At 45.8% G+C, this 24,155-nt stretch overlaps 1 protein-coding gene across 1 annotated transcript; it reads right to left on the reverse strand.

Annotated features, from left to right (window-relative positions):
- Positions 1-8,228: 8,228 nt before the first annotated feature.
- Positions 8,229-17,921, reverse strand: LOC119968030 (stonustoxin subunit beta-like). Its single transcript, XM_038801134.1, has 2 exons — positions 17,822-17,921; positions 8,229-9,988 (listed from the first exon to the last, which is right to left on the reverse strand). Exons 1-2 carry the CDS (start codon positions 17,919-17,921, stop codon positions 8,229-8,231), a joined length of 1,860 nt encoding a protein of 619 aa, XP_038657062.1.
- Positions 17,922-24,155: the final 6,234 nt, after the last annotated feature.

Here is a 24,155-nt window from a genome sequence, read left to right on the forward strand (position 1 = left end):
GGTCTCAACGCCAAGTACTTCACGGTATTGGATATCAGTAACGGATTCTGGTCCATACCATTGGCAAAAGCGTGCCAATACAAATTTGCATTCACTTTTAAAACTCAGCAGTATACGTGGACATGCCTCCCACAGGGATTCCACAATTCCCCCTCCATTTTCCACCGACAGCTGGCAAGTGGACTAGAAAAATTTTCCCGACCCGAATGTCTGGTACAGTATGTAGACGACCTACTACTGCAGACAGACACAAAGGCAGAGCACATTTCGCTTCTGGCCGAACTCCTGGAATTGTTGACTTCAATTGGATGTAAAGTTAACCCCAGAAAGGCCCAGATATTGGAAAGTAAAGTGATGTATTTGGGAACAGTCATCACGCACGGCAAACGCGAGATCGAATTCAAAAGAATTGATTCGATCGTCAAATTGCCCCTTCCCCAGAATGTTTCAGCCCTCCGGTCGTTTTTAGGACTGGTTGGTTATTGTCGGAACCACATAGACGGATTCGCGACAAAAGCCGCCCCACTTTCAGACCTCCTTAAGAAAGGAGCCCCCTGGGAATGGCTTCCGCAGCATACAGGCGCTGTGGAGGAGTTGAAACGAGCCCTTAGTGCAGCACCCGCGCTGCTAGTCCCAGACCAACTTTCCCCGTACGCAATCGAGGTAGCTAGCACCGATCTGACCCTCTCGGCCGTGTTGCTTCAGGAACGGCACGAGCAATTAAGACCAGTGGCTTATGCCTCCCGACTGTTAGACCCGGTTGAACAAGGATTTTCAGCCTGTGAGAGGCACCTCCTTGCTGTCTTCTGGGCAGTACAGTATTTCTCATACATAACCGGACTAAACCCCATCACCATTCTAACCGAACACACACCCACACAGCTACTACTAGACGGTCGACTGAAGGACGGTTCAGTTAGCCAGATTAGGGCAGCTAGGTGGACCCTACTTTTACAAGGACGGGACATTACTGTAAAACGGACACGCACACACACATATTTAGCAGACAACCTCCAATACCCCGACAGCCCCATGACTGTGAAATTGTAGCTCCCCTGCATAACACAGGCCCCTTCATAGCAAAAACACCCCCCAGGAAGCTAGGAAACCCAACACAAGGCACCCCACACACAGACACGTGTGGACCCCTCAAGATATACGTGGACGGTTCATCCACAGTTTTAAATGGTGAGCGTATCACTGGATGCGGCATCTATGTCGAGGACGCGCAGGGGCGCGCTCTCGAGGAAATAGCACTGAAGTTACCCGGTCACTTAGGCGCGCAGGCAGCAGAGCTAGCAGCCATAGCGTACATAGTGGACCACCCCGCTTCTTTCCCCAGCCCAGCAGACATATATTCAGACAGCTTATATGTATGCAACAGTTTGACAGATTTTCTGCCCCTGTGGAGGACACGAGGTTTTGTCTCCGCAGACGGAAAACCCCTTCCATCAGCCCCCTTACTCCAGCATATTCTAGACAAAGCGAAGGACAGGACCTTCGGAATAATAAAAGTTCGCAGCCACCATAGGTCATCACCCCCTGGGAATGTAAAAGCCGACGCGTTGGCTAAGGCAGGTTCCAGGAGAGGACACTTATGGACCCCCCCAGCTAGCGCACCAGCTAGCGCCCCTGTGAGCGCAGTACAAGTCTCACAAACAGAAGTTAAAGATCTCGTAGCAGCACAGAAACAGGACGGAGACCTCAGGGAGGTTTTCAAGGGAAACTTTGTGCCTGCGTACGAGCACTTTAAACACGCACTGACCACACATGAGGGTGTGATCATTAAGGACCAACTTTATGTGGTCCCGGAGCAGGACAGGAATGCAATGATTGCCTTGTTCCATGACGGACACGGGCATCAGGGAATTGATGCAACAACGAGGCACCTCAGGCAACTCTGTTGGTGGCCTAATCTCAGGACTGATGTCACACATTATATAGAGAATTGCCTGATTTGTGCTCAGAATAACCCGGAGCGGTATTCTAAGAAAGCACAACTTCGGCATACTCGCCCAGTTAACGGCCCTTGGACAAACCTCCAGATCGATTTTATAGGTCCATTGCCCCCTTGTCGGAATGGCTATAAGTATGTTCTGGTGGTGATAGATAACTTTACAAAATGGGTAGAGGCATTTCCATCACGTACAAACACAGCTAAGACAGCTGCAAAGATCCTGACCCACCACATCTTCACGAGATGGGGTTTACCCCGAAGTATCGATTCGGACCAGGGATCTCACTTTACAGGACGGGTCATGAGGAACGTCCTGACAATATTTGGCATCAAACAAAATTTTCATATTGCGTATCATCCACAGTCCAGCGGGATTGTGGAGCGCATGAATCGGACCCTAAAAACGACCCTCAGGAAAATGGTTCAAGAGAATAATTCCACATGGGATTCAGTGCTCCCCTTTGCACTCATGTTCATAAGGAACACTGTCTCCACATCTACAGGATACACACCACATACACTCATGACCGGACGCCCTATGAAAGGTACAGAATTCCTTTTAGGACTGGACATGACAAGCCCCGAAGTGACGGCCCTCACACATGAAAAGGCAGTTAAAGATCTAGTTGAGACTGTGAGGTCTGCACAGATCGCAGCCGCAGTCCAGCTAGGGAAACGCCGACAGCAACGTACTGCCTGTTTCAATAAGACCGTACACACCACAGAATTCCAGGTTGGGCAACAGGTAATGTTATCTGTTTATAACCCCAGCAGTTTTTTGGCTCCAAAATATTCCGGTCCCTACTCAATTTCGGACAAAATTAGCCCCTCCGTTTACAGGATAAAATATCCTAATGGGAAGACCGCGTGGTTCCATATAAACCAGTTAAAGGCATATGGAACACAGGCCAACCATGCTCACCATGTCCTGCTGGATGCAGCAGAACACTTCACCCCGCCCACCAGAAACACTTTTCCACCATCCCCCTCACAGACCAGTTCATCCACGGACTCGCCCACGACTCCGCCCACAGACCACGACAGACCACGCCCCGACACGCCCACAAGCTGCCACAGCAGAGACAGCAGGACTGACACTGACTCTGAAGACAGCGACAGCACACAGCCATACAGCCCACACTGCACCAACTACGACCCCGACTCCAGTGACCCCATGGAAGTCACCTACCTCAAATATCCAGAACCACCACCCGACCCCGACTACCCCGACAACACACTCGACACTACATTATGGCACAGGGACAATTCATACAGACTTGTCCGTAACGATGAGAGTGACCCCCGGTCACACAATTCCAGAGTTGCATGCCTGATCCACATAAGGGTGTGGGATCCGGGAGAGCAGGACGACGCAATGTCTGAATCCCGACACGGCAACCCCTTTGTGACCCTGTTCACAGAGGCAGAATCAAAGTGAGGTGTCCAGATGATGTAAAATAGGAATCGTTTGAGGGAAACGATGTCCTTTCTGATGGAACCTGCACGTATGTTTGTCTTCGTTTTATGTTTGTTTGTTTTAAGGATTGTACATTGTTCAGTTGGAGGATGGACATCTTCTTTTCAGCTGAAAAGATTGTGACCACCTCACATACACGTTAGTTTGTCTGCCAAAACTTTTGAGAACTTTGGTTTGATTGGAGATCTTTTCCAAAGTTGTAAGGCCACACGCCAAATAGTTTATCTGCAGATATCTCTGAGAACTTCAGTGATGTCCTCAGTTGGAGCATCTTGGCTCCCTTGGTTTTTTTAGGTGCCCCTCTATTCGGCGAAATAGAGGCTGCAAGTCATGGCAAACACATTCGTACCCGTTTCTTTCCAGGTTACTCAGGCAGTGGACAAACGGCACTGAGGACCCGCCCTGTCTGAGAACCAACCCTTGGTCAGCCAAGCTCGGGTATGGCACAGCACGCCCTACCCGGGGATCCCATCCAACTCGTACCCGTCGCGGCCCATACGCAACTCATTCGGATGTTTGTTTCAAAGTTTGTTTTCATTTTAAGTTAGGTAGCCCTTCGGCCGCCATCCCACATGCTATTTACATCCGGAAACATTCGGATGGTAAATCAGCAAAGCCTGCGAGACGGCTCGCAGAGGGAAGGATTGTTAGGTGTATGCTGGTCTTTAAATTCGCTTTTTGAAAAAAAAAAAAATGAGGGGAGTCACAGGGTGTGACTTGGCCAGTCATTTTAAAGGGTCAATTGGGTTTTGAAAGACAGATGCACTAACAAGTAAAGGTCTTAAACTGTGTATTGACAGATACTGTGCTTGATCCCAAAGGTTTCAAAGGACGAGACAGAGGTCGAAGCCAGGATTGTCAATACCGAAGGAAGAAGGAAGAGAAAGAAGAAGAACAGCAAAACGATGGAAGCCCACTTATTACTGTTTAATGTTATATGTATATGTGTGGAAACAAGACACGTTTCCCCCACAACCCCCACCGTAAATGTTTCAATCACAGCAAACCCCCAGTGCTCAGCTCTGATCAACGAGGTTCAGACCTGGTGCACTAAATTCATGACGTGGTACTCCATGTCCTATATAATCGAATCACTGTTGGTGATCGCGATCCTCATCATACTAGTACAGACCCTCAGGTTGAGGAAATGGAAGAGGAGAGCCTCTCGTTCCAGCACCTCACCCATCTATAGAGTTCAATCCCCCATCTTCGGATTCCACCAAACCCCTCAACCCCTCACTGATTACAACACTCTGTAAATAAAAAGTTCAGCCATGTATTATATTGTTCCATACTCGACTGCCGAGTTGGGAAGTGTGATGTTGTGGTGTGAATGGTTAAGGTTTTAGAGTGATGAAATGTTAAGTTAAGGTTAAGGTTAATAGTGATAGGTAGAGGTTCCCAGTTGTAGTAATGCATGTCCCTTTGACATAGGGCCAAGTAGAAATGTTAGTTAAAAAATTTTTCTCTTCTTCCCATGGTTTAAGATAGAGTAGAACAGGAACTGGCAAGAGGTCAGAACACAAGGAAGGCAACGTACATAGGTGATCCTTCACAATAGTATGATTGTGAGGATCACAAGGAGGGAATGTAGCCATGCTGGCCACGCAAAATGGACACTGAGCCAAACTAAAATGGAAGACAGAAGGAAAAGCCTGTTTAGTGAGAACAGACAGCCTGCTCTCAACTAATTAGCATTTTGCAAGCAGCAAACCAGTTTTCTGGCCAGGTGCAAGATCTCCAAGCCAAAGGTGTTAATGGCAAAGCGCTTAACATTCTGATGAGGCAGCCCAGATCCAGGCACAAACAATGGCAACATTTCCATCTCAATGTAACACTTAATTGGTTGTGCAGGCAGGATGGCACCAGAGTAACGAATATCGAAACCACCCCCAACATCGAGGGAAGCCCCCGCATTGGAGGATTTCGAAGGTAACCGTTTGGAAACGCTCCAATCGGTACCGAAAGGTAGAGCCCGCCTAGAAGGGGGCAAGGACATTAGAGAGGGGTATAAAGGCAAGTTCCCCACAGAGCCCGGTCTGTTAAACTCGTGCTCTGGCTCTGACTGACATCTTACATCCTGACTCCAGCCGTTGAGCACCAGCCGCCGAAACCGTAAGTTCAACGCTCGCTACGCGATCCAAGCCCACTAGACTCCCAAGTACCAGAACGCTTGCTGAAGGCTGCAGTACAAGACCAGGACGAAGGCCTCGTTCTCTGACCTTGCCTGTTCCTGTTAGATAAGTATTCTGTTCACTTAAGTTTAGTTATAGCTTAGTCTCTTAGTGTGCATGAGTATTTATTATAACTGTATAATAAATATTGATCGTTTGAACTTTACTAAACGGTGTATCGTCTTTATTACTTTGAACTTGGCCTTGGAATACTTGTGACGTTGTCTATACGGCAACTGGCGACTCCAGAGCTAAATAATTACATACAACAGAGCCTAGTAGTGTTAAGCACACGTCGAACTCGGAGGCGTGTTAATACACTCCAATAAACGCGTTTTACAACCACAGTAAAATGTGCAACAACAGCCACTCAGTACATGGAAAGTAAAGGGCAGATACCCCACCTTGCTTTGTTAAGTTGTTAATTTGTTTTTCTTTATTATTACTATTATGTTCTTTGTTGTTTGCTTTCTGTAGTGGTTTGTAACATTTTGTAAAAATTTTGAATAAAACAATTAAAGAAAATCTGAAACAGCAATGAGACTTAATTGATGAACATAATATGAGATTGATATGGTGGCACAGTGGTTAGCACAGCGGCCTCCGGCGCTCAGGGCCCGGTTTGATCCCGGCCCTGTGTGGAGTTTGCACATTCTCCCCTGTGTCTGTGTGGGTCTCACCCCCACAACCCAAAGATGTGGCTGTTAGGCGGATTGGCCACGCTAAATTGCCCCTCAATTGGAAAAAAATCATCGGGTACTTTTTTAAAATAATAATACGTGATTGATGTCTGATGAGAAAATACCATTGAGAGCTTTGTAAACCACCTGGCTATTGCAAACCTTGAGGTACCTGTGAGAAGCACTGATAAGAGCTGAGATTTGATTTGGGAAATCAGGGTTCAAGAGACTGAAATGAAGTCAAAAAATTTAGTTCCTTCGGAGCCCCGGGGCTTCAGCCAGGTGGAATATTCATCCACGGTAGGATGTAAGGCCAGAAATGGAGTGACTGACCATAGTGCCCAGCCATTTGGGGTTACTCAGAAACTTGGCACAGTAGCACAGTGGGTAGCACTGTTACTTCACAACACCAGGGACCCAGGTTCGATTCCCGGCTCGGGTCACTGTCTGTGCCGAGTCTGCACATCCTCCCCGTATCTGCGTGGGTTTCCTCCGGGTGCTCCGGTTTCCTCCCACAGTCCAAAGACGTGCTTGTTAGGTCACTGGGACATTCTGAATTCTCCCTCGGTGTACCCGAACAGGCGCCGGAATGTGGGGACTAGGGGCTTTTCACAGTAACTTCATTGCAGCGTTAATGTAAACCTACAATGACAATAAAGATTATCATTATGTACGCACCGAGGGGACAGTAACGTGTGTACCAATGTTGGTGTAGCTGTCGTGGGACAGACCAAATCAAACATTTTTCTTCAAAGATCTGTCTGTCTTCTTCAGATATTACACCATTACTCCTTTCACGAAAGTTATCTTTCTTCCTTTTCACATATTATTTTTATTGTATATTCTTTTTCTTAAAATTATCGCACAGCATGGTGGCGCAGTGGTTAGCTCTGCTGCCTCATGGCACCAATTGTCTGTCTGGAGTTTGCTCATTTTCCTCGCGTTTTTCAAGGTCTCTCCCCCCCACCCCCCTCACACCCCCAAAGATGTACAGGGTAGGTGGATTGGCCACACTAAATTGTCCCTCAATTGGAAAAAAAAAGCAAAGGATGAATTAGCGTCGTGTGGAGGAAGATTTCTCCCCTGGCTCCCTGTGTTCTCAATTCTCTGTCTATCTCTCTGCCTTCCTGTGTTCTGAACCCTCTCTTGTGTTTGAACTCTCTCTCGTTCTGTGGGATAACAGATTGTTCCGCTGACTCCATTTTCTGAACTTTCTGTCTCTCGGTGATGATGGATATTGTTTTTCTGCTTCTCTGTGTTATGAATTCTCCCTCTCTGTTGGAGGAGGATTCTCCCCCTGGGGCTCCCGTACTCTGAAATCTTCCTCTGCCTCAGTTAGCGATGTATCTAGTTTATTCAGTGTGGATTTAATGGGCCGTGACTGGTGACAGATCAATAACCAAAAGCTAATACATTCAGTGTCACTCCGCCTTTATTTATCTTTGAAACAATTACTATACAACTTGGAGCAAGAGAACACAGGGCAACAATACTTTCTGCTGAAATTCACCAAGACGGGCCAAATACTCAACAATCAGCTGCCCTGAAAATAACCCTTGTCCTGCCCACCTTCCTCCGGCACCCCTTCCACTGTCCCCCCTGTCTCACATTCGACTCATCCACTATCTCCCTGGATGGTGCTGCATCTTCTCCTGAGGTTCCCTCTCACTCTCTTTACCATGCTTGTCTTGCTCCCTCCCCTCCCCTCCCATCGCCTACGCCACCAACTGCACTAGGATCCCAATATCATTTTAATAAGCTCAATTTGCAGGTCAGCTGATTTCAGCAGAGACTAAAAAAAAAAGTGCCTTTGCACCTTTAGCTGTTTCTTTGTATTTTGAAAAAGAATCCAATACATTAGAGCAGCAGAAGAAGCTAAAGATTAATATTGTACATTGCACATGAGACTGTGGTGACACTGAAATCTGCCAAAGGAATGATCAATCTCGGTTTACTGGCCTGTATGTATTCGATGTTATGATAGGATTGAAGTTGACCTTAGCAATGGGATCACTGAGCAAACCCACCCACGGCTTGTAGACAGCGGCAAATCTGAAGTGGTATTCTGTGTGTAGATTTAAGCCAGACACTCTGAACTCCTCAGCATCTTTCTGTGTATTATCCCAGGTCCAATCGTCGTCCACAATCCGCTTGTGCCCGACCTTGAACATCAGCACTGGTCCAATGTTAACTTCAGGGGCCTTGAGCTGCAGAGTTAAACCTGAATCAGTTATTTCTCTGACCTGCGGAATGTCAGGTTTCTGCTGGGCGAATTTCTTATTCAGCAGAATTCCCTCTTCATACATGAAAACCGATGCTCCAGAACAACTCTTGTCATGGATTGAAGCGATCACAATCCTGCTGCTCCCCTGATCTATGGTTTTCCCACAGGATTTGTTGAACTCAATAAACTGTCGGAACAGCCGTGCCTCCTTCCTCATTCGTTCTGACACCGGTGCCTCATCAAACCAACTCTCACTCGGCCGACTTGGGTCACCTTCTGATGGGTGGCTTCGTTCTGACACATTCCTTGGGGTCTTGAGGTAGTTGGAGAGTCCCTGTAGGGCTGTATCGTTATCCTGCAGTGAGGTGAAGGTGAAGCAGACAACATGCTCAATCATTGGGTCCGCCAAGATTCTGTCCAACTGGCTCTTGCTCAGAATATCCACTCCGCCCAGCATGGCCAGGTACACGTCCACTGTGTTCACTTCCTTCTCAGTCTTCTCCAGCCAAGTGTCCAGGGAGGTGAGGCTGAATGGAGAGCGTTCTTTCCCTTCCAATATCTCTACCAGGCTGCCTTCCCCTTGTCCTGTCCCACGGATGGATGGCAGCACCTTTGCCAGCTCTTGTTTAAGGACCATCTTGTATTCCAGGCACAATCTCCTGAAGGTTTCGATCTTTGTCTTTAACTCGGGGAAAGCTCTGGCAGATGGGTGTTTGACGATATCATTGCATCTCATCTCAATGTCATTGAATTGCTCCAAGACCTGCTCGCACTGATTGACTAGCCCGACACTGATCTCCCGAACAATCTGGGCAGCTTTATTTTCCAGCATGGTCAGAGGGTACAGCCAGACTCTCATTGGCACTGCCTTCTCTCCTTGGCCACCCAGTAACTTGGGCAGCGTTGAGTAAACCTGAACAGCTTCCTCGTAGCTCACTGGGTTCCTATCGAGTAAGAAATCTCCATGAAAGTTACAGCTAAAGGTATCAATAACTTGTTTCTCTGTGTCAGTCAGCTTCAAGGAGCCTTTTCCCTCAATCTGGAAAGTGGGAATCTTTTTGACCATCACCTCCAGGCTTCCCTCGATATCCTGAACGTTCTCATTGGATGAATATTCCCGGTCAAACACAAAGAAGGCCTGAGCACCGTACAGCACGGCCGTGACAACATGAGTGGCTGAGGCCTGGTCGAAGACTGAAGGGTAGGTGATATGCTGGGGTCCCAGTTGACTCATGGTCAGCTCCTCGAACCGGGTAGTTGCTCGGTAGTTGAGAGAGACCCGGGCTTGCTGATTTGAGTTCTTGCTGTCGTTGAGGTATTGGGCTGAGCCGCTCACCTCCACCATTCCACTCAGAAAGCTGGCATTCAGAGGGGCTTCCACACCCAAGGAGAAAGCTATGTCTTGAATGGATTCCGAGGAAAGAACGTGAAAGGCAGAGCTGGGTTTTGGCTGCACGTCGATGTTCTTAAGCAGCTCTGCCAAGTCCCACAAACAGACACCAGTAACAGGAGGGCAATATTGAGGGAGTGCTGCACAGTCAGAGGGTCAGTACTGAGGGAGTGCTGCACTGTCAGAGGGTCAGTTCTGAGGGAGTGCTGCACTGTCAGAGGGTCAGTACTGAGGGAGTGCTGCACTGTCAGAGGGTCAGTACTGAGGGAATGCTGCACTGTCAGAGGGTCAGTACTGAGGGAGCTGCACTGTCAGAGGGTCAGTACTGAGGGAGTGCTGCACTGTCAGAGGGTCAGTACTGAGGGAGTGCTGCACTGTCAGAGGGTCAGTACTGAGGGAGCGCCGCACTGAGGGTCAGTACTGAGGGAGTACCGCACTGTCAGAGGGTCAGTACTGAGGGAGTACTGCACTGTCAGAGGGTCAGTACTGAGGGAGTGCCGCACTGAGGGTCAGTACTGAGGGAGTACCGCACTGTCAGAGGGTCAGTACTGAGGGAGTACTGCACTGTCAGAGGGTCAGTACTGAGGGAGTGCTGCACTGTCACAGGGTCAGATCTGTGGGAGTGCCGCACTGTCAGAGGGTCAGTACTGAGGGAGTCCTGCATTGTCAGAGGGTTAGTACTGAGGGAGCGCCGCACTGTCAGAGGGTCAGTAATGAGGGAATGCTGCACTGTCAGAAGGTCAGTACTGAGGGAGTGCTGCACTGTCAGAGGGTCAGCACTGAGGTAGTGTTGCACTGTCAGAGAGTCAGTACAGAGGAACTGCTGCACTGTCAGATGGTCAGTACTGAGAGAGTGCTGCACTGTCAGGTCAGTACAGACAGCTGTATTGTCAGAGGTTCAGTACAGAGTCACAATATAAAAACAAGAAGATGATGCTGCACTGTCAGAGGGTCAGTACTGAGGGAGCGGCACTGTCAGAGGGTCAGTACTGAGGGAATGCTGCACTGTCAGAGGGTCAGTACTGAGGGAGTACTCACTGTCAGAGGGTCAGTACTGAGGGAGTGCCGCACTGTCAGAGGGTCAGTACTGAGGGAGTGCTGCACTGTCAGAGGTTCAGTACTGAGGGAGTGCTGCACTGTCAGAGGGTCAGTACTGAGGGAATGCTGCACTGTCAGAGGGTCAGTACTGAGGGAGTACTCACTGTCAGCGGGTCAGTACTGAGGGAGTACTGCACTGTCAGAGGGTCAGTACTGAGGGAGTGCTGCACTGTCAGAGGGTCAGTACTGAGGGAGTGCTGCACTGTCAGCGGCTCAGTACTGAGGGAGTACTGCACTGTCAGAGGGTCAGTACTGAGGGAGTGCTGCACTGTCAGAGGGTCAGTACTGAAGGAGTGCTGCACTGTCAGAGGGTCAGTACTGAGGGACTGCCGCACTGTCAGAGGGTCAGTACTGAGGGAGTGCTGCACTGTCAGAGGGTAGTGTCAGAGGGTCAGTACTGAGGGAGTGCGGCACTGTCAGAGGGTCAGTACTGAGGGAGTGCTGCACTGTTAGAGGGTCAGTACTGAGGGACTGCCGCACTGTCAGAGGGTCAGTACTGAGGGAGTGCTGCACTGTCAGAGGGTAGTGTCAGAGGGTCAGTACTGAGGGAGTGCTGCACTGTCAGAGGGTCAGTACTGAGGGAGTGCTGCACTGTCAGAGGGTCAGTACTGAGGGAGTGCTGTATTGTCAGAGGGTCAGTACTGTGGGAGTGCTGCACTGTCAGAGGGTCGGTACTGAGGGAGTGCAGCATGGTCAGAGGGTCAGTTCTGAGGGTTATTGCTGTTTACATTCAGGGTGATATTGGATTTATATTCTGGGTGATATTGGGATCTATATTCTGGGTGATATTGGGATCTATATTCTGGGTGATATTGGGATCTATATTCTGGGTGATATTGGGACCTATATTCTGGGTGATATTGGGATCTATATTCTGGGTAATATTGGGACCTATATTCTGGGTGATATTGGGATCAATATTCTGGGTGATATTGGGATCTATATTCTGGGTGATATTGGGATCTATATTCTGGTTGATATTGGGATCTATATTCTGGCTGATATTGGGATCTATATTCTGGCTGATATTGGGATCTATATTCTGGCTGATATTGGTATCTATATTCTGGGTGATATTGGGATCTATATTCTGGGTGATATTGGGATCTATATTCTGGGTGATATTGGGATCTATATTCTGGCTGATATTGGTATCTATATTCTGGGTGATATTGGGATCTATATTCTGGGTGATATTGGGATCTATATTCTGGGTGATATTGGGATCTATATTCTGGGTGATATTGGGATCTATATTCTGGGTGATATTGGATTTATATTCTGGGTGATATTGGGATCTATATTCTGGCTGATATTGGGATCTATATTCTGGGTGATATTGGATTTATATTCTGGGTGATATTGGGATCTATATTCTGGGTGATATTGGGATCTATATTCTGGCTGATATTGGTATCTATATTCTGGGTGATATTGGGATCTATATTCTGGGTGATATTGGGATCTATATTCTGGGTGATATTGGGATCTATATTCTGGGTGATATTGGGATCTATATTCTGGGTGATATTGGGATCTATATTCTGGGTGATATTGGATTTATATTCTGGGTGATATTGGGATCTATATTCGGGCTGATATTGGGATCTATATTCTGGGTGATATTGGATTTATATTCTGGGTGATATTGGGATCTATATTCTGGGTGATATTGGGATCTATATTCTGGCTGATATTGGTATCTATATTCTGGGTGATATTGGGATCTATATTCTGGGTGATATTGGGATCTATATTCTGGGTGATATTGGGATCAATATTCTGGGTGATATTGGGATCTATATTCTGGGTGATATTGGGATCGATATTCTGGGTGATATTGGGATCTATATTCTGGGTGATATTGGGATCTATATTCTGGGTGATATTGGGATCTATATTCTGGTTGATATTGGGATCAATATTCTGGGTGATATTGGGATCTATATTCTGGGTGATATTGGGATCTATATTCTGGGTGATATTGGGATCTATATTCTGGGTGACATTGGGATCAATATTCTGGGTGATATTGGGATCTATGTTCTGGGTGATATTGGGATCTATATTCTGGGTGATATTGGGATCTATATTCTGGGTGATATTGGGATCTATATTCTGGGTGATATTGGGATCTATATTCTGGGTGATATTGGGATCTATATTCTGGGTGATATTGGGATCTATATTCTGGGTGATATTGGGATCTATATTCTGGGTGATATTGGGGTCTATATTCTGCGTGATATTGGGATCTATATTCTGGGTGATATTGGGATCTATATTCTGGGTATATTGGGATCTATATTCTGGGTGATATTGGGATCTATATTCTGGGTATATTGGGATCTATATTCTGGGTGATATTGGTATCTATATTCTGGGTATATTGGGATCTATATTCTGGGTGATATTGGGGTCTATATTCTGGGTGATATTGGGATCTATATTCTGGGTGATATTGGGACCTATATTCTGGGTGATATTGGGATCTATATTCTGGGTGATATTGGGATCTATATTCTGGGTGATATTGGGATCTATATTCTGGGTGATATTGGGATCTATATTCTGGGTGATATTGGTATCTATATTCTGGGTATATTGGGATCTATATTCTGGGTGATATTGGGGTCTATATTCTGGGTGACATTGGGATCAATATTCTGGGTGATATTGGGATCTATGTTCTGGGTGATATTGGGATCAATATTCTGGGTGATATTGGGATCTATATTCTGGGTGATATTGGGATCTATATTCTGGGTATATTGGGATCTATATTCTGGGTGATATTGGGATCTATATTCTGGGTATATTGGGATCTATATTCTGGGTGATATTGGGATCTATATTCTGGGTGATATTGGGATCTATATTCTGGGTGATATTGGGATCTATATTCTGGGTGATATTGGGATCTATATTCTGGGTGATATTGGGATCTATATTCTGGGTGATATTGGGATCTATATTCTGGGTGATATTGGGATCTATATTCTGGGTGATATTGGGATCTATATTCTGGGTGATATTGGGATCTATATTCTGGGTGATATTGGGATCTATATTCTGGGTGATATTGGGATCTATATTCTGGGTGATATTGGGATCTATATTCTGGGTGATATTGGGATCTATATTCTGGGTGATATTGGGATCTATATTCTGGGTGATATTGGGATCTATATTCTGGGTGATATTGGGATCTATATTCTGGGTGATATTGGGATCTATATTCTGGGTGATATTGGGATCTATATTCTGGGTGATATTGGGATCTATATTCTGGGTGATATTGGGATCTATATTCTGGGTGATATTGGGATCTATATTCTGGGTGATATTGGGATCTATATTCTGGGTGATATTGGGATCTATATTCTGGGTGATATTGGGGTCTATATTCTGGGTGATATTGGGATCTATATTCTGGGTGATATTGGGATCTATATTCTGGGTATATTGGGATCTATATTCTGGGTGATATTGGGATCTATATTCTGGGTATATTGGGATCTATATTCTGGGTGATATTGGTATCTATATTCTGGGTATATTGGGATCTATATTCTGGGTGATATTGGGGTCTATATTCTGGGTGATATTGGGATCTATATTCTGGGTGATATTGGGACCTATATTCTGGGGGATATTGGGATCTATATTCTGGGTGATATTGGGATCTATGTTCTGGGTGATATTGGGATCAATATTCTGGTTGATATTGGGATCTATATTCTGGGTGATATTGGGATCTATATTCTGGGTATATTGGGATCTATATTCTGGGTGATATTGGGATCTATATTCTGGGTATATTGGGATCTATATTCTGGGTGATATTGGGATCTATATTCTGGGTGATATTGGGATCTATATTCTGGGTGATATTGGGATCTATATTCTGGGTGATATTGGGATCTATATTCTGGGTGATATTGGGATCTATATTCTGGGTGATATTGGGATCTATATTCTGGGTGATATTGGGATCTATATTCTGGGTGATATTGGGATCTATATTCTGGGTGATATTGGGATCTATGTTCTGGGTGATATTGGGATCTATATTCTGGGTGATATTGGGATCTATATTCTGGGTGATATTGGGATCTATATTCTGGGTGATATTGGGATCTATATTCTGGGTGATATTGGGATCTATATTCTGGGTGATATTGGGATCTATATTCTGGGTGATATTGGGATCTATGTTCTGGGTGATATTGGGATCTATATTCTGGGTGATATTGGGATCTATATTCTGGGTGATATTGGGATCTATGTTCTGGGTGATATTGGGATCTATATTCTGGGTGATATTGGGATCTATATTCTGGGTGATATTGGGATCTATGTTCTGGCTGATATTGGGATCTATATTCTGGGTATATTGGGATCTATGTTCTGGGTGATATTGGGATCTATATTCTGGGTATATTGGGATCTATATTCTGGGTGATATTGGGATCTATGTTCTGGGTGATATTGGGATCTATATTCTGGTTGATATTGGGATCTATATTCTGGGTGATATTGGGATCTATATTCTGGGTGATATTGGGATCTATGTTCTGGGTGATATTGGGATCTATATTCTGGGTATATTGGGATCTATGTTCTGGGTGATATTGGGATCTATATTCTGGGTATATTGGGATCTATGTTCTGGGTGATATTGGGATCTATATTCTGGGTATATTGGGATCTATATTCTGGGTGATATTGGGATCTATATTCTGGGTATATTGGGATCTATATTCTGGGTGATATTGGGATCTATATTCTGGGTGATATTGGGATCTATATTCTGGGTGATATTGGGATCTATATTCTGGGTGATATTGGGATCTATATTCTGGGTGATATTGGGATCTATGTTCTGGGTGATATTGGGATCTATATTCTGGGTGATATTGGGATCTATATTCTGGGTGATATTGGGATCTATGTTCTGGGTGATATATGGATCTATATTCTGGGTGATATTGGGATCTATATTCTGGGTATATTGGGATCTATGTTCTGGGTGATATTGGGATCTATATTCTGGGTGATATTGGGATCTATATTCTGGGTGATATTGGGATCTATATTCTGGGTATATTGGGATCTATGTTCTGGGTGATATTGGGATCTATATTCTGGGTATATTGGGATCTATATTCTGGGTGATATTGGGATCTATATTAGGGGTTGTTTAGCTCACTGGGCTAAATCGCTGGCATTGTAAAGCAGACCAAGGAGTTCCAGCCGCACGGTTCGATTCCCAGAACAGCCTCGCCGGAATGGGGCGACTCGGGGCTTTTCACAGTAACTTCAGTTGAACCGACTCGTAACAATAAGCGATATCGTTTCTTTCAAGGGCAGCACGGTAGCATTGTGGATAGCACAATTGCTTCACAGCTCCAGGGTCCCAGGTTCGATTCCGGCTTGGGTTACTGTCTGTGGGGAGTCTGCACATCCTCCCCGTGTTTGCGTGGGTTTCCTCCGGGTGCTCCGGTTTCCTCCCACAGTCCAAAGATGTGCAGGTTAGGTGGATTGTCCATGCTAAATTGCCCTTAGTGTCCACAATTGCCCTTAGTGTTGGGTTGGGTGGGGTTACTGGGTTATGGGGATAGGGTGGAGGTGTTGACCTTGGGTAGGGTGCTCTTTCCAAGAGCCGGTGCAGATTAAATGGGCTGAATGGCCTCCTTCTGCACTGTAAATTCTATGATAATCTCTGATATTCAGGGTGATATTGGGATCTATATTCTGGGTGATATTGGGATCTATATTCTGGGTGATATTGGGATCTATATTCTGGGTGATATTGGGATCTATATTCTGGGTGATATTGGGATCGATATTCTGGGTGAAATTGGGGTTTATATTCTGGGTGATATTGGGATCTATATTCTGGGTGATATTGGGATCTATATTCTGGGTATATTGGGATCTATATTCTGGGTGATATTGGGATCTATATTCTGGGTGATATTGGGATCTATATTCTGGGTGACATTGGGATCTATATTCTGGGTGATATTGGGATCTATATTCTGGGTGATATTGGGATCTATATTCTGGGTGATATTGGGATCTATATTCTGGGTGATATTGGGATCTATATTCTGGGTGATATTGGGATCTATATTCTGGGTGATATTGAGATCTATATTCTGGGTGATATTGGGATCTATATTCTGGGTGACATTGGGATCTATATTCTGGGTGATGTTGGGATCTATATTCTGGGTGATATTGGGATCTATATTCTGGGTGATATTGGGATCTATATTCTGGGTGATATTGGGATCTATATTCTGGGTGACATTGGGATCTATATTCTGGGTGATATTGGGATCTATATTCTGGGTGATATTGGGATCTATATTCTGGGTGATATTGGGATCTATATTCTGGGTGATATTGGGATCTATATTCTGGGTGATATTGGGATCTATATTCTGGGTGATATTGAGATCTATATTCGGGGTGATATTGGGATCGATATTCTGGGTGAAATTGGGGTTTATATTCTGGGTGATATTGGGATCTATATTCTGGGTGATATTGGGATCTATATTCTGGGTGATATTGGGATCTATATTCTGGGTGATATTGGGATCTATATTCTGGGTGATATTGGGATCTATATTCTGGGTGATATTGAGATCTATATTCCAGTGACTTTTCAGTTTGACATTCCGTGTGATTTTGTGAGTTTGATAATATTGAGATTTTAATGATCTAACTTTTGTCTGTGGATGCTGGTTGGATTATTTACTTTCAAACTGAAATATTGGGATTTTCTGCCTGTTAGGATCTGGCATTACCTGGGATGATTGTGTCATTGCGTCGATCATACAACATCCCGATCCGAAAGGGCCTTCCAAGCGTTGGCATTTGGAATATACCCTTGCTTCCTTCAGCCATTGTAACAGGTTAGTTCTGTCCTCAACAGGTGTTGTGCCTGAATGAAGAAGGGCACTCGGTCAATCAGACCCAACTATTATTGACTGAAAAAACATTCACTGTGCTGCGTGTCAAAAATAAGCAATCGTGAACTTTGGTCCCTGTGTGGTTCACCAACTCAAAGTGCCAAACCTTTGGTTATATTACCAGACCTCAAGCCCAAGATATACAGTGTAAACTACTTAGAAAATAAAACCTGACTCAATGCAATACCTGGTGTGTAAACATCGAAGACAAACAAGAACAAACTTAAAGCAGCTACCACGAGTAACTACACTGGTTAAACAGAACATTGAGAGATGATCATACATTGAAATAGAAGTCTGTTTTACGACTGTCTTTATTCATGAGTCAGCTCCTGTACACTCACACAATCTTAGAAACTGAAAGCAATATCCAATTTGGTTTTCTTCTTCAAAGGAACATGCAACCAGTGTCTTTCTCACGGTGGTTTTAACCTTTTGCTGTGGCCATTTTAAAAACTTTTTTCTACTTCACCCTTTCTTTACAATTCATAAATATGAATTCAAATTGGGAACGATCGGCCTCTCAGTTTGGCTGAATAATTTCCCTCAAAGTTCCCAGCATGGTGGCACAGTGGTTAGCACTGCTGCCTCACAGCACCAGGAACTCGGTTCAATTCCGGCCTGGGTCACTGTCGGTGCGAAGTTTGCACTTTCTCCCCGTGTCTGCGTGGGTTTCCTCCGGGTGCTCCGGTTTCCAACCACAGTCACAAAGGTGCGCAGGTTAGGTGGATTGGCCAGGCTAAATTGCCCCTCAGTGTCCAGAGACGTGCGGGGATAGGATGGGGAGGAGCCGAGGTGGGGTGCTGCTTCAGAGGGTCAGTTCAGAATGGATGGGCCAAACTGCCTCCTTCTGCACTGCAGGGATTCTATGATCTACCGAATATTGTCTTGATGTGGCATTTTGAATCATGTTTTTCTATTTAGGCTCAGCTTTCTGAGTCGCAGAACCTCATACTAAACTCTGTGACACGAATTATAATTATCTCGATGCGCCATCACATCGATCAAGTTAGTGCCGTTAGGATTTGGCAATTTACCTTCATCGTACCGGTTTTAATGATCTATACCTTCCTCCGAGTTAAAGTGCAAATAATCCAGTTCACCTGCACCTTCTGCTAAAATCTTTTGTCAGTCACACTTTCCCAATCCATAGTCGTCACAAATTTTTCAGAGTCAAGGACTCATCAAACTCGAAACAAGGAAATGTTTGATTTTGTTAACCGAGCCTGGGATACTATATTATTCTTGTTGGAGTAACATACAGAGATTACCTCAGAGGAGCAACTTTTGGTGAAAGAGGTTCTTGGCTGGACTGAACTCTGTTCTGAGATAATGATGTCTTCACAGAGCCAGGCAGCAAATGCAATGACTTGATCAATGTTGGCGCTTCTCCCACTGCAACTGCATCAGTTTGTTTGGTGTCTGCGTCGATAAACCCTCTTTGTCAAACATCAAACGGAGCTGTTGCAATACCTTTCCTCCAGTCCATGCTTTACACACATTCTCATCTGATGCTTGTCGGTTCAAAGCTCGTACTTCCTATTGTATTTTCTGAAGATCACTCTGCAAAACCTTTGACCCCTCTGTGGGGGCTCTTCAAATTGGGTTCAGTAATAATTCACTGAATTTGATCAGGGTCTGGATGATCTCAGATTTACGGCGGGTGAAATGTTAAGAGACCGGCCGGGGTACATTGAAATAGCCGAATCTTCTGGTGATAAAGGCAGGAATGGGGAATTCAGTAGATGAACAAAGACAAAGCTGAAGTTGGGCAGTGTTACGGACGTGAAAAGTGGCAATCTTTGTGAAGAGTGTGAGAAAGCGGTTTGAAGATCATTTAGGTTAATTTCGACATTCTGAACTAACCCGGTCTACCCAAATAGGTGCCAGAAGGTGGCGACTAGGGGCTTTTCACAGCAACTTCATTGTTGTGTTAATGTAAGCCTGCTTGTGACAATAAAGATTACTTTACTACTTTATTTAAAAATGATTACGAACAGACTGACTTAATCTAAGACTGTCACCGGGGAGATGGGCGGAAGTAGTTAAGGAACAGAATAAGGAGCGGAAATTGAAAACAATGGCTTCAGTCTTTCCAAGATTGAATTAAGTAAGTTTCTGCTCTTTAAGAACTGGATGTCGGGTAAGCAGTCTGATAATTTAGGAACAGTGGGGCAGTTGAGAGGCGGCGGTGGGGTTGAACAAGGAGTTGCCAGCGTACACGTGTAAACTAACACTGAGTCTTCAGATGTTGTCACTGGGAGGGAGCTACCCTGGGAGTCCTCAATATTGACTCTGGACAGCAGAAAGTCTCGCGTCACCAGACACAACATGAGGGAAAAGAAGCCTCCGGCTAATTTCAATGCACCTTTCGCCCACAGCTGATGAATCAATACTCCTCCATGATGAACACCACTTGCAGGAATACTGAGGGTGGCAAGGGCAGAGAACGTACCTAGGATTGTGGCTCAGCAGTACCACCACAGACCACACTGTCCTTGTGGAGATAAAGTCCATTATACAATCCATAACGTGTGGCGGGAGCAGCTGCGTATTTGCGAGCTCCGGCTCTGCTCGCTTTTCAATACGTCTTTTCATCTTTGTGCACATCTCCTTTTTGTCTTTGCTTGATGTACATAGTTAGTACTATCTCCTGAGATTTGTTGGCTGATATTTCTGCACGACAGAGCAGAGACAGAATGCTTAAATCCTCTCTTTTTTGTGACGCCTGGAAGGAGTTTGGGGTGGGTTCCCCACCTTTAGCAGCCCAGTTGCTTTTGAGTGAGCCCCCACCCTGACAGCACGGCGTACTTTCACAGATGGTGGCTGCCAACAAAGATCCTGTCCTGTCTGAAAGTCTCGACTCTGTGCTGCAGGTCCGCTTCTAAGAGTTGCGGGGTGTTTATATGGACGTAAAGGACTCACATGAGGAGATTCTTGGAATAGAGCTCATAGTCTCTTGTGGTAGCCTGGCTCAGTCCGATCAGGTCCCTGCTGCGTAGCCTGTCGTCCATCCCTGTCGGAGTTGGGAATGGGAGAAAGGGAAAGGGAGAAGCCACTGAACCTGTCTCTTGAGGTGAAGTGGTGGAGACCTTCTCAGCTGAGTACGAGTTTTTGTTGCCATGTGTAGGATTCCCCGTTCTAGTTTGTTGCAGTCCCACTCCAAGTGAGAAGGTGTTCCAGACAAAACTCCATTCACCTTCAATGAGAACCCCAGCCACAAGAGAGGACAGAGGTTTTCGCCGCATGGTTGGGGAACCTTGATCTGGAGGTATTGAATTAAATGGAGACCATCCCGCCCTGTCTTTGCGGCCTGGCGTTTCTTTTGGCCTTACTACCACTGGTCCTGTTCCAGATGTTGGTTGTGATGTTGACCAAAGCAGTTAACCCGCTTGGGTTTTGATGAGATGGCATGGTGGAAGTAATAACTTCTCTTGCCTCAATCATTGAAATGCTTGACATATCGTTCCTTGTGCTCATTGATCTTGATCCTGCCTTACCCTTGATCTTTGCATTCTTCTTGCACCGGTGAAGAAGTCTTTACCCTGAGGAGCGAATTGCCAGCATCTCAATTATTGTCCTAGACTTTGCTGTCTGCTCACCTTGTTGTTGTCCGTTTGATGTGGTCAATCTTTTCTTCTTATAGGGAAGTTTACAATGTAGGTGTGATGGCCTTTATGCTGATTTCATACGTTTTGTTTCCATTTCTTTTCATTTTGATTCTGATCACCCGAAGGTTTCATCCTTTTTGGGCCCAGGCAGACCGCATGTTATGTGATAAGGACTGGATTTTATCTGACTCTTCCTTTGGGCCAAGACGGGTTTCCCTCTTTGGTTCTTTTTGATCCAAGTGATCAGTTCTTTCTGTTCCTTCCTTCCCAGAGACCCCAGAGGTGGAGCTTCCGTTGTGTTCCTCCCCCCCCCCCCCCCCCCTCGAGCTACCTGTGCGGATATTGAGGTGGTGGGTCTCGGTGTCATGGTGGTTAGGAGCAGGCCGTTTTGGTTGGTTTGTTTTATCACAGTGTCAGTCCCTTTTTCCTGTGTAACACTGGTGGTTGGGGTGAGATCCCTGGTGCTGGGGGTGGGGGGGGGGCGGGGGTGGGGGGAGGGGGGGAGATGGGCTGGCTGTCTCACACAAGGTGTCCTACCTTTTTGGGGGGGGTGCCTTGACGGTCCCGTCCTCTGTGGGGTCGAATAATAACCTCCTTGTCCTTGAGCCCCATGGTTACCCTGTTTACTCCCTGTGGAGATGTGTTATTGCCTCATGGTTTGCTGGCCTGATCCCCTTGTGGACTTGGGACCCGATGCACGAGTTCTGGTAACTAAGGTCTTTATTTATCACTTGATCCTCTGCTTGCAATGACTCCTGTTATGTGCTGGACCCGCTTTGCATTTTTTCCCCCTCGTTATTCTTGTTTTTCTGAGATTTTTTCAAAAAAATGAAAATTTCAATAAAAATATATTTAAAAAACATCTGGGGGCACTGGATACTGCAATGGCTGTGAAGACTTGTGCTCCAGAACATGCCGCACCCCTAGCCAAGCTGTTCCAGTACAGCTACAACACTGGCATCTACCCAGCAATGTGGATCATTGCCCAGGTATGTCCTGTACACAACTGGACAAATCTAAGCCAGCCAATTACTGCCTCGACACCAGCCTGCGCTCAATCAACAGCCAAGTGGTGCAACGGGTAAGGAACGCTGCTACCAAGTGGCACTTACTCAGCAATAACTGATGCTCAGTTTGGGTTCCACCAGGGGGTCACTCAGCACCTGACCTCATTTCAGCCTTGGTTCAAACACGGACAAAAGCACTGAACTCCAGTGATGAGGTGAGAATGAAAAAAATGAAAATGGCTTATTGTCACGAGCAGGCTTCAATGAAGTTACTGTGAAAGGCCCCTGGTCGCCACATTCCGGCGCCTGTCCGGGAAGGCTGGTACGGGAACAGAGTCCCACCCTGGTGAAACTACAAGACACAACTCTGTTCTGTAGAAGTGCCATTGGTCTCAAAAATGTTAACTCTGTTCCTCTCTTCACAGATGCTGAGAAAACATACGTCTGGTTGAAGAGGAGCAAGCAATTTGCCTTCAGCTGCTGTCTGCTCTTCTGATTCAATGTCAGATGCTGCTGGACCTGCTGAATTAATCCAGAGTTCTCATAGATATCATCATCGAATTTACAGTGCAGAAGGAGGCCATTCGGCCCAGGGAGTCTGCACCGGACCTTGGAAAGAGCACCCCATTTAAGCCCACACCTCCACCCTATCACCATAACCCAGTAACCCCACCCAACCATTTTGGACACGAAGGGCAATTTATCACGGCCAACCCACCTACCTGCACATCTTTGGGCTGTGGGAGGAAACCCAAGCCGGGAATTGAACCTGGGACCCCGGAGCTGTGAAGTAACAGTGCTAACCACTGTGCTGCCGTGCCAACCTGTTTTTATTTCAGATTCCCAGCATCTGCAGCATTTTACTGTTGTGCAAGTTTGGCTTCTTGTTGCCTGCAATGCAAGGACACAGGCTTCCGGGAATCACGTGTACTCCCAGCACCTTTGTGTTTTTCCTGAGATTGGGGACCCCATCCATTCCCAGATTTCACCCCTGGCTGTTGGCCCTCCTTCCACCTTTCAACTATCCTCCTCAGGTCTGTGAGGTGAAAAAGGGTTTGATTTGGGGTAAGGACTGGTGGACAAGCTTACAATCATCAGCCATCTTGGAAGCTCATCCAGCTTTGGAAAGCATTTGGCGTGTCTTCAGATTGAAGCGACTGCACACAGCAGCTGAAGGCAAATTGCTTGACCCTCTTCAACTAGATGTAAGTTTTCTCAGGCTGTTTTTGGAGGTTTCAAAGTCTATAATTTTCAGGAACCGACTCAGAAGCACCGAGCAAAGTGTTTCCCGTCATTTCAGAAGCTGTGGCTAGGCCTGAACTTCATGGGCATTGCCTGTTGACCTACTTTGCAGCAGTTCAAGCTGTTGACTTGTCACTCTCCATCTCTCTATTCCTGTCACTCTCGTTTTTTTCTACTTTACTTTCTTCTTCCTCTCTTTCCGCAGCCTGGAATTCCCTCATTACCTCCCTCCATTCCGACGGTCTGTTTGCGCAAGCCAGCTTGTCTGTTTATGGTTCAACTCTAATCTCCAGCTCTTCTGATTCAATG

The sequence above is a fragment of the Scyliorhinus canicula genome, chromosome 6 (assembly GCF_902713615.1).
Source record: "Scyliorhinus canicula chromosome 6, sScyCan1.1, whole genome shotgun sequence".
In the NCBI taxonomy this organism is placed as follows: domain Eukaryota; kingdom Metazoa; phylum Chordata; class Chondrichthyes; order Carcharhiniformes; family Scyliorhinidae; genus Scyliorhinus; species Scyliorhinus canicula.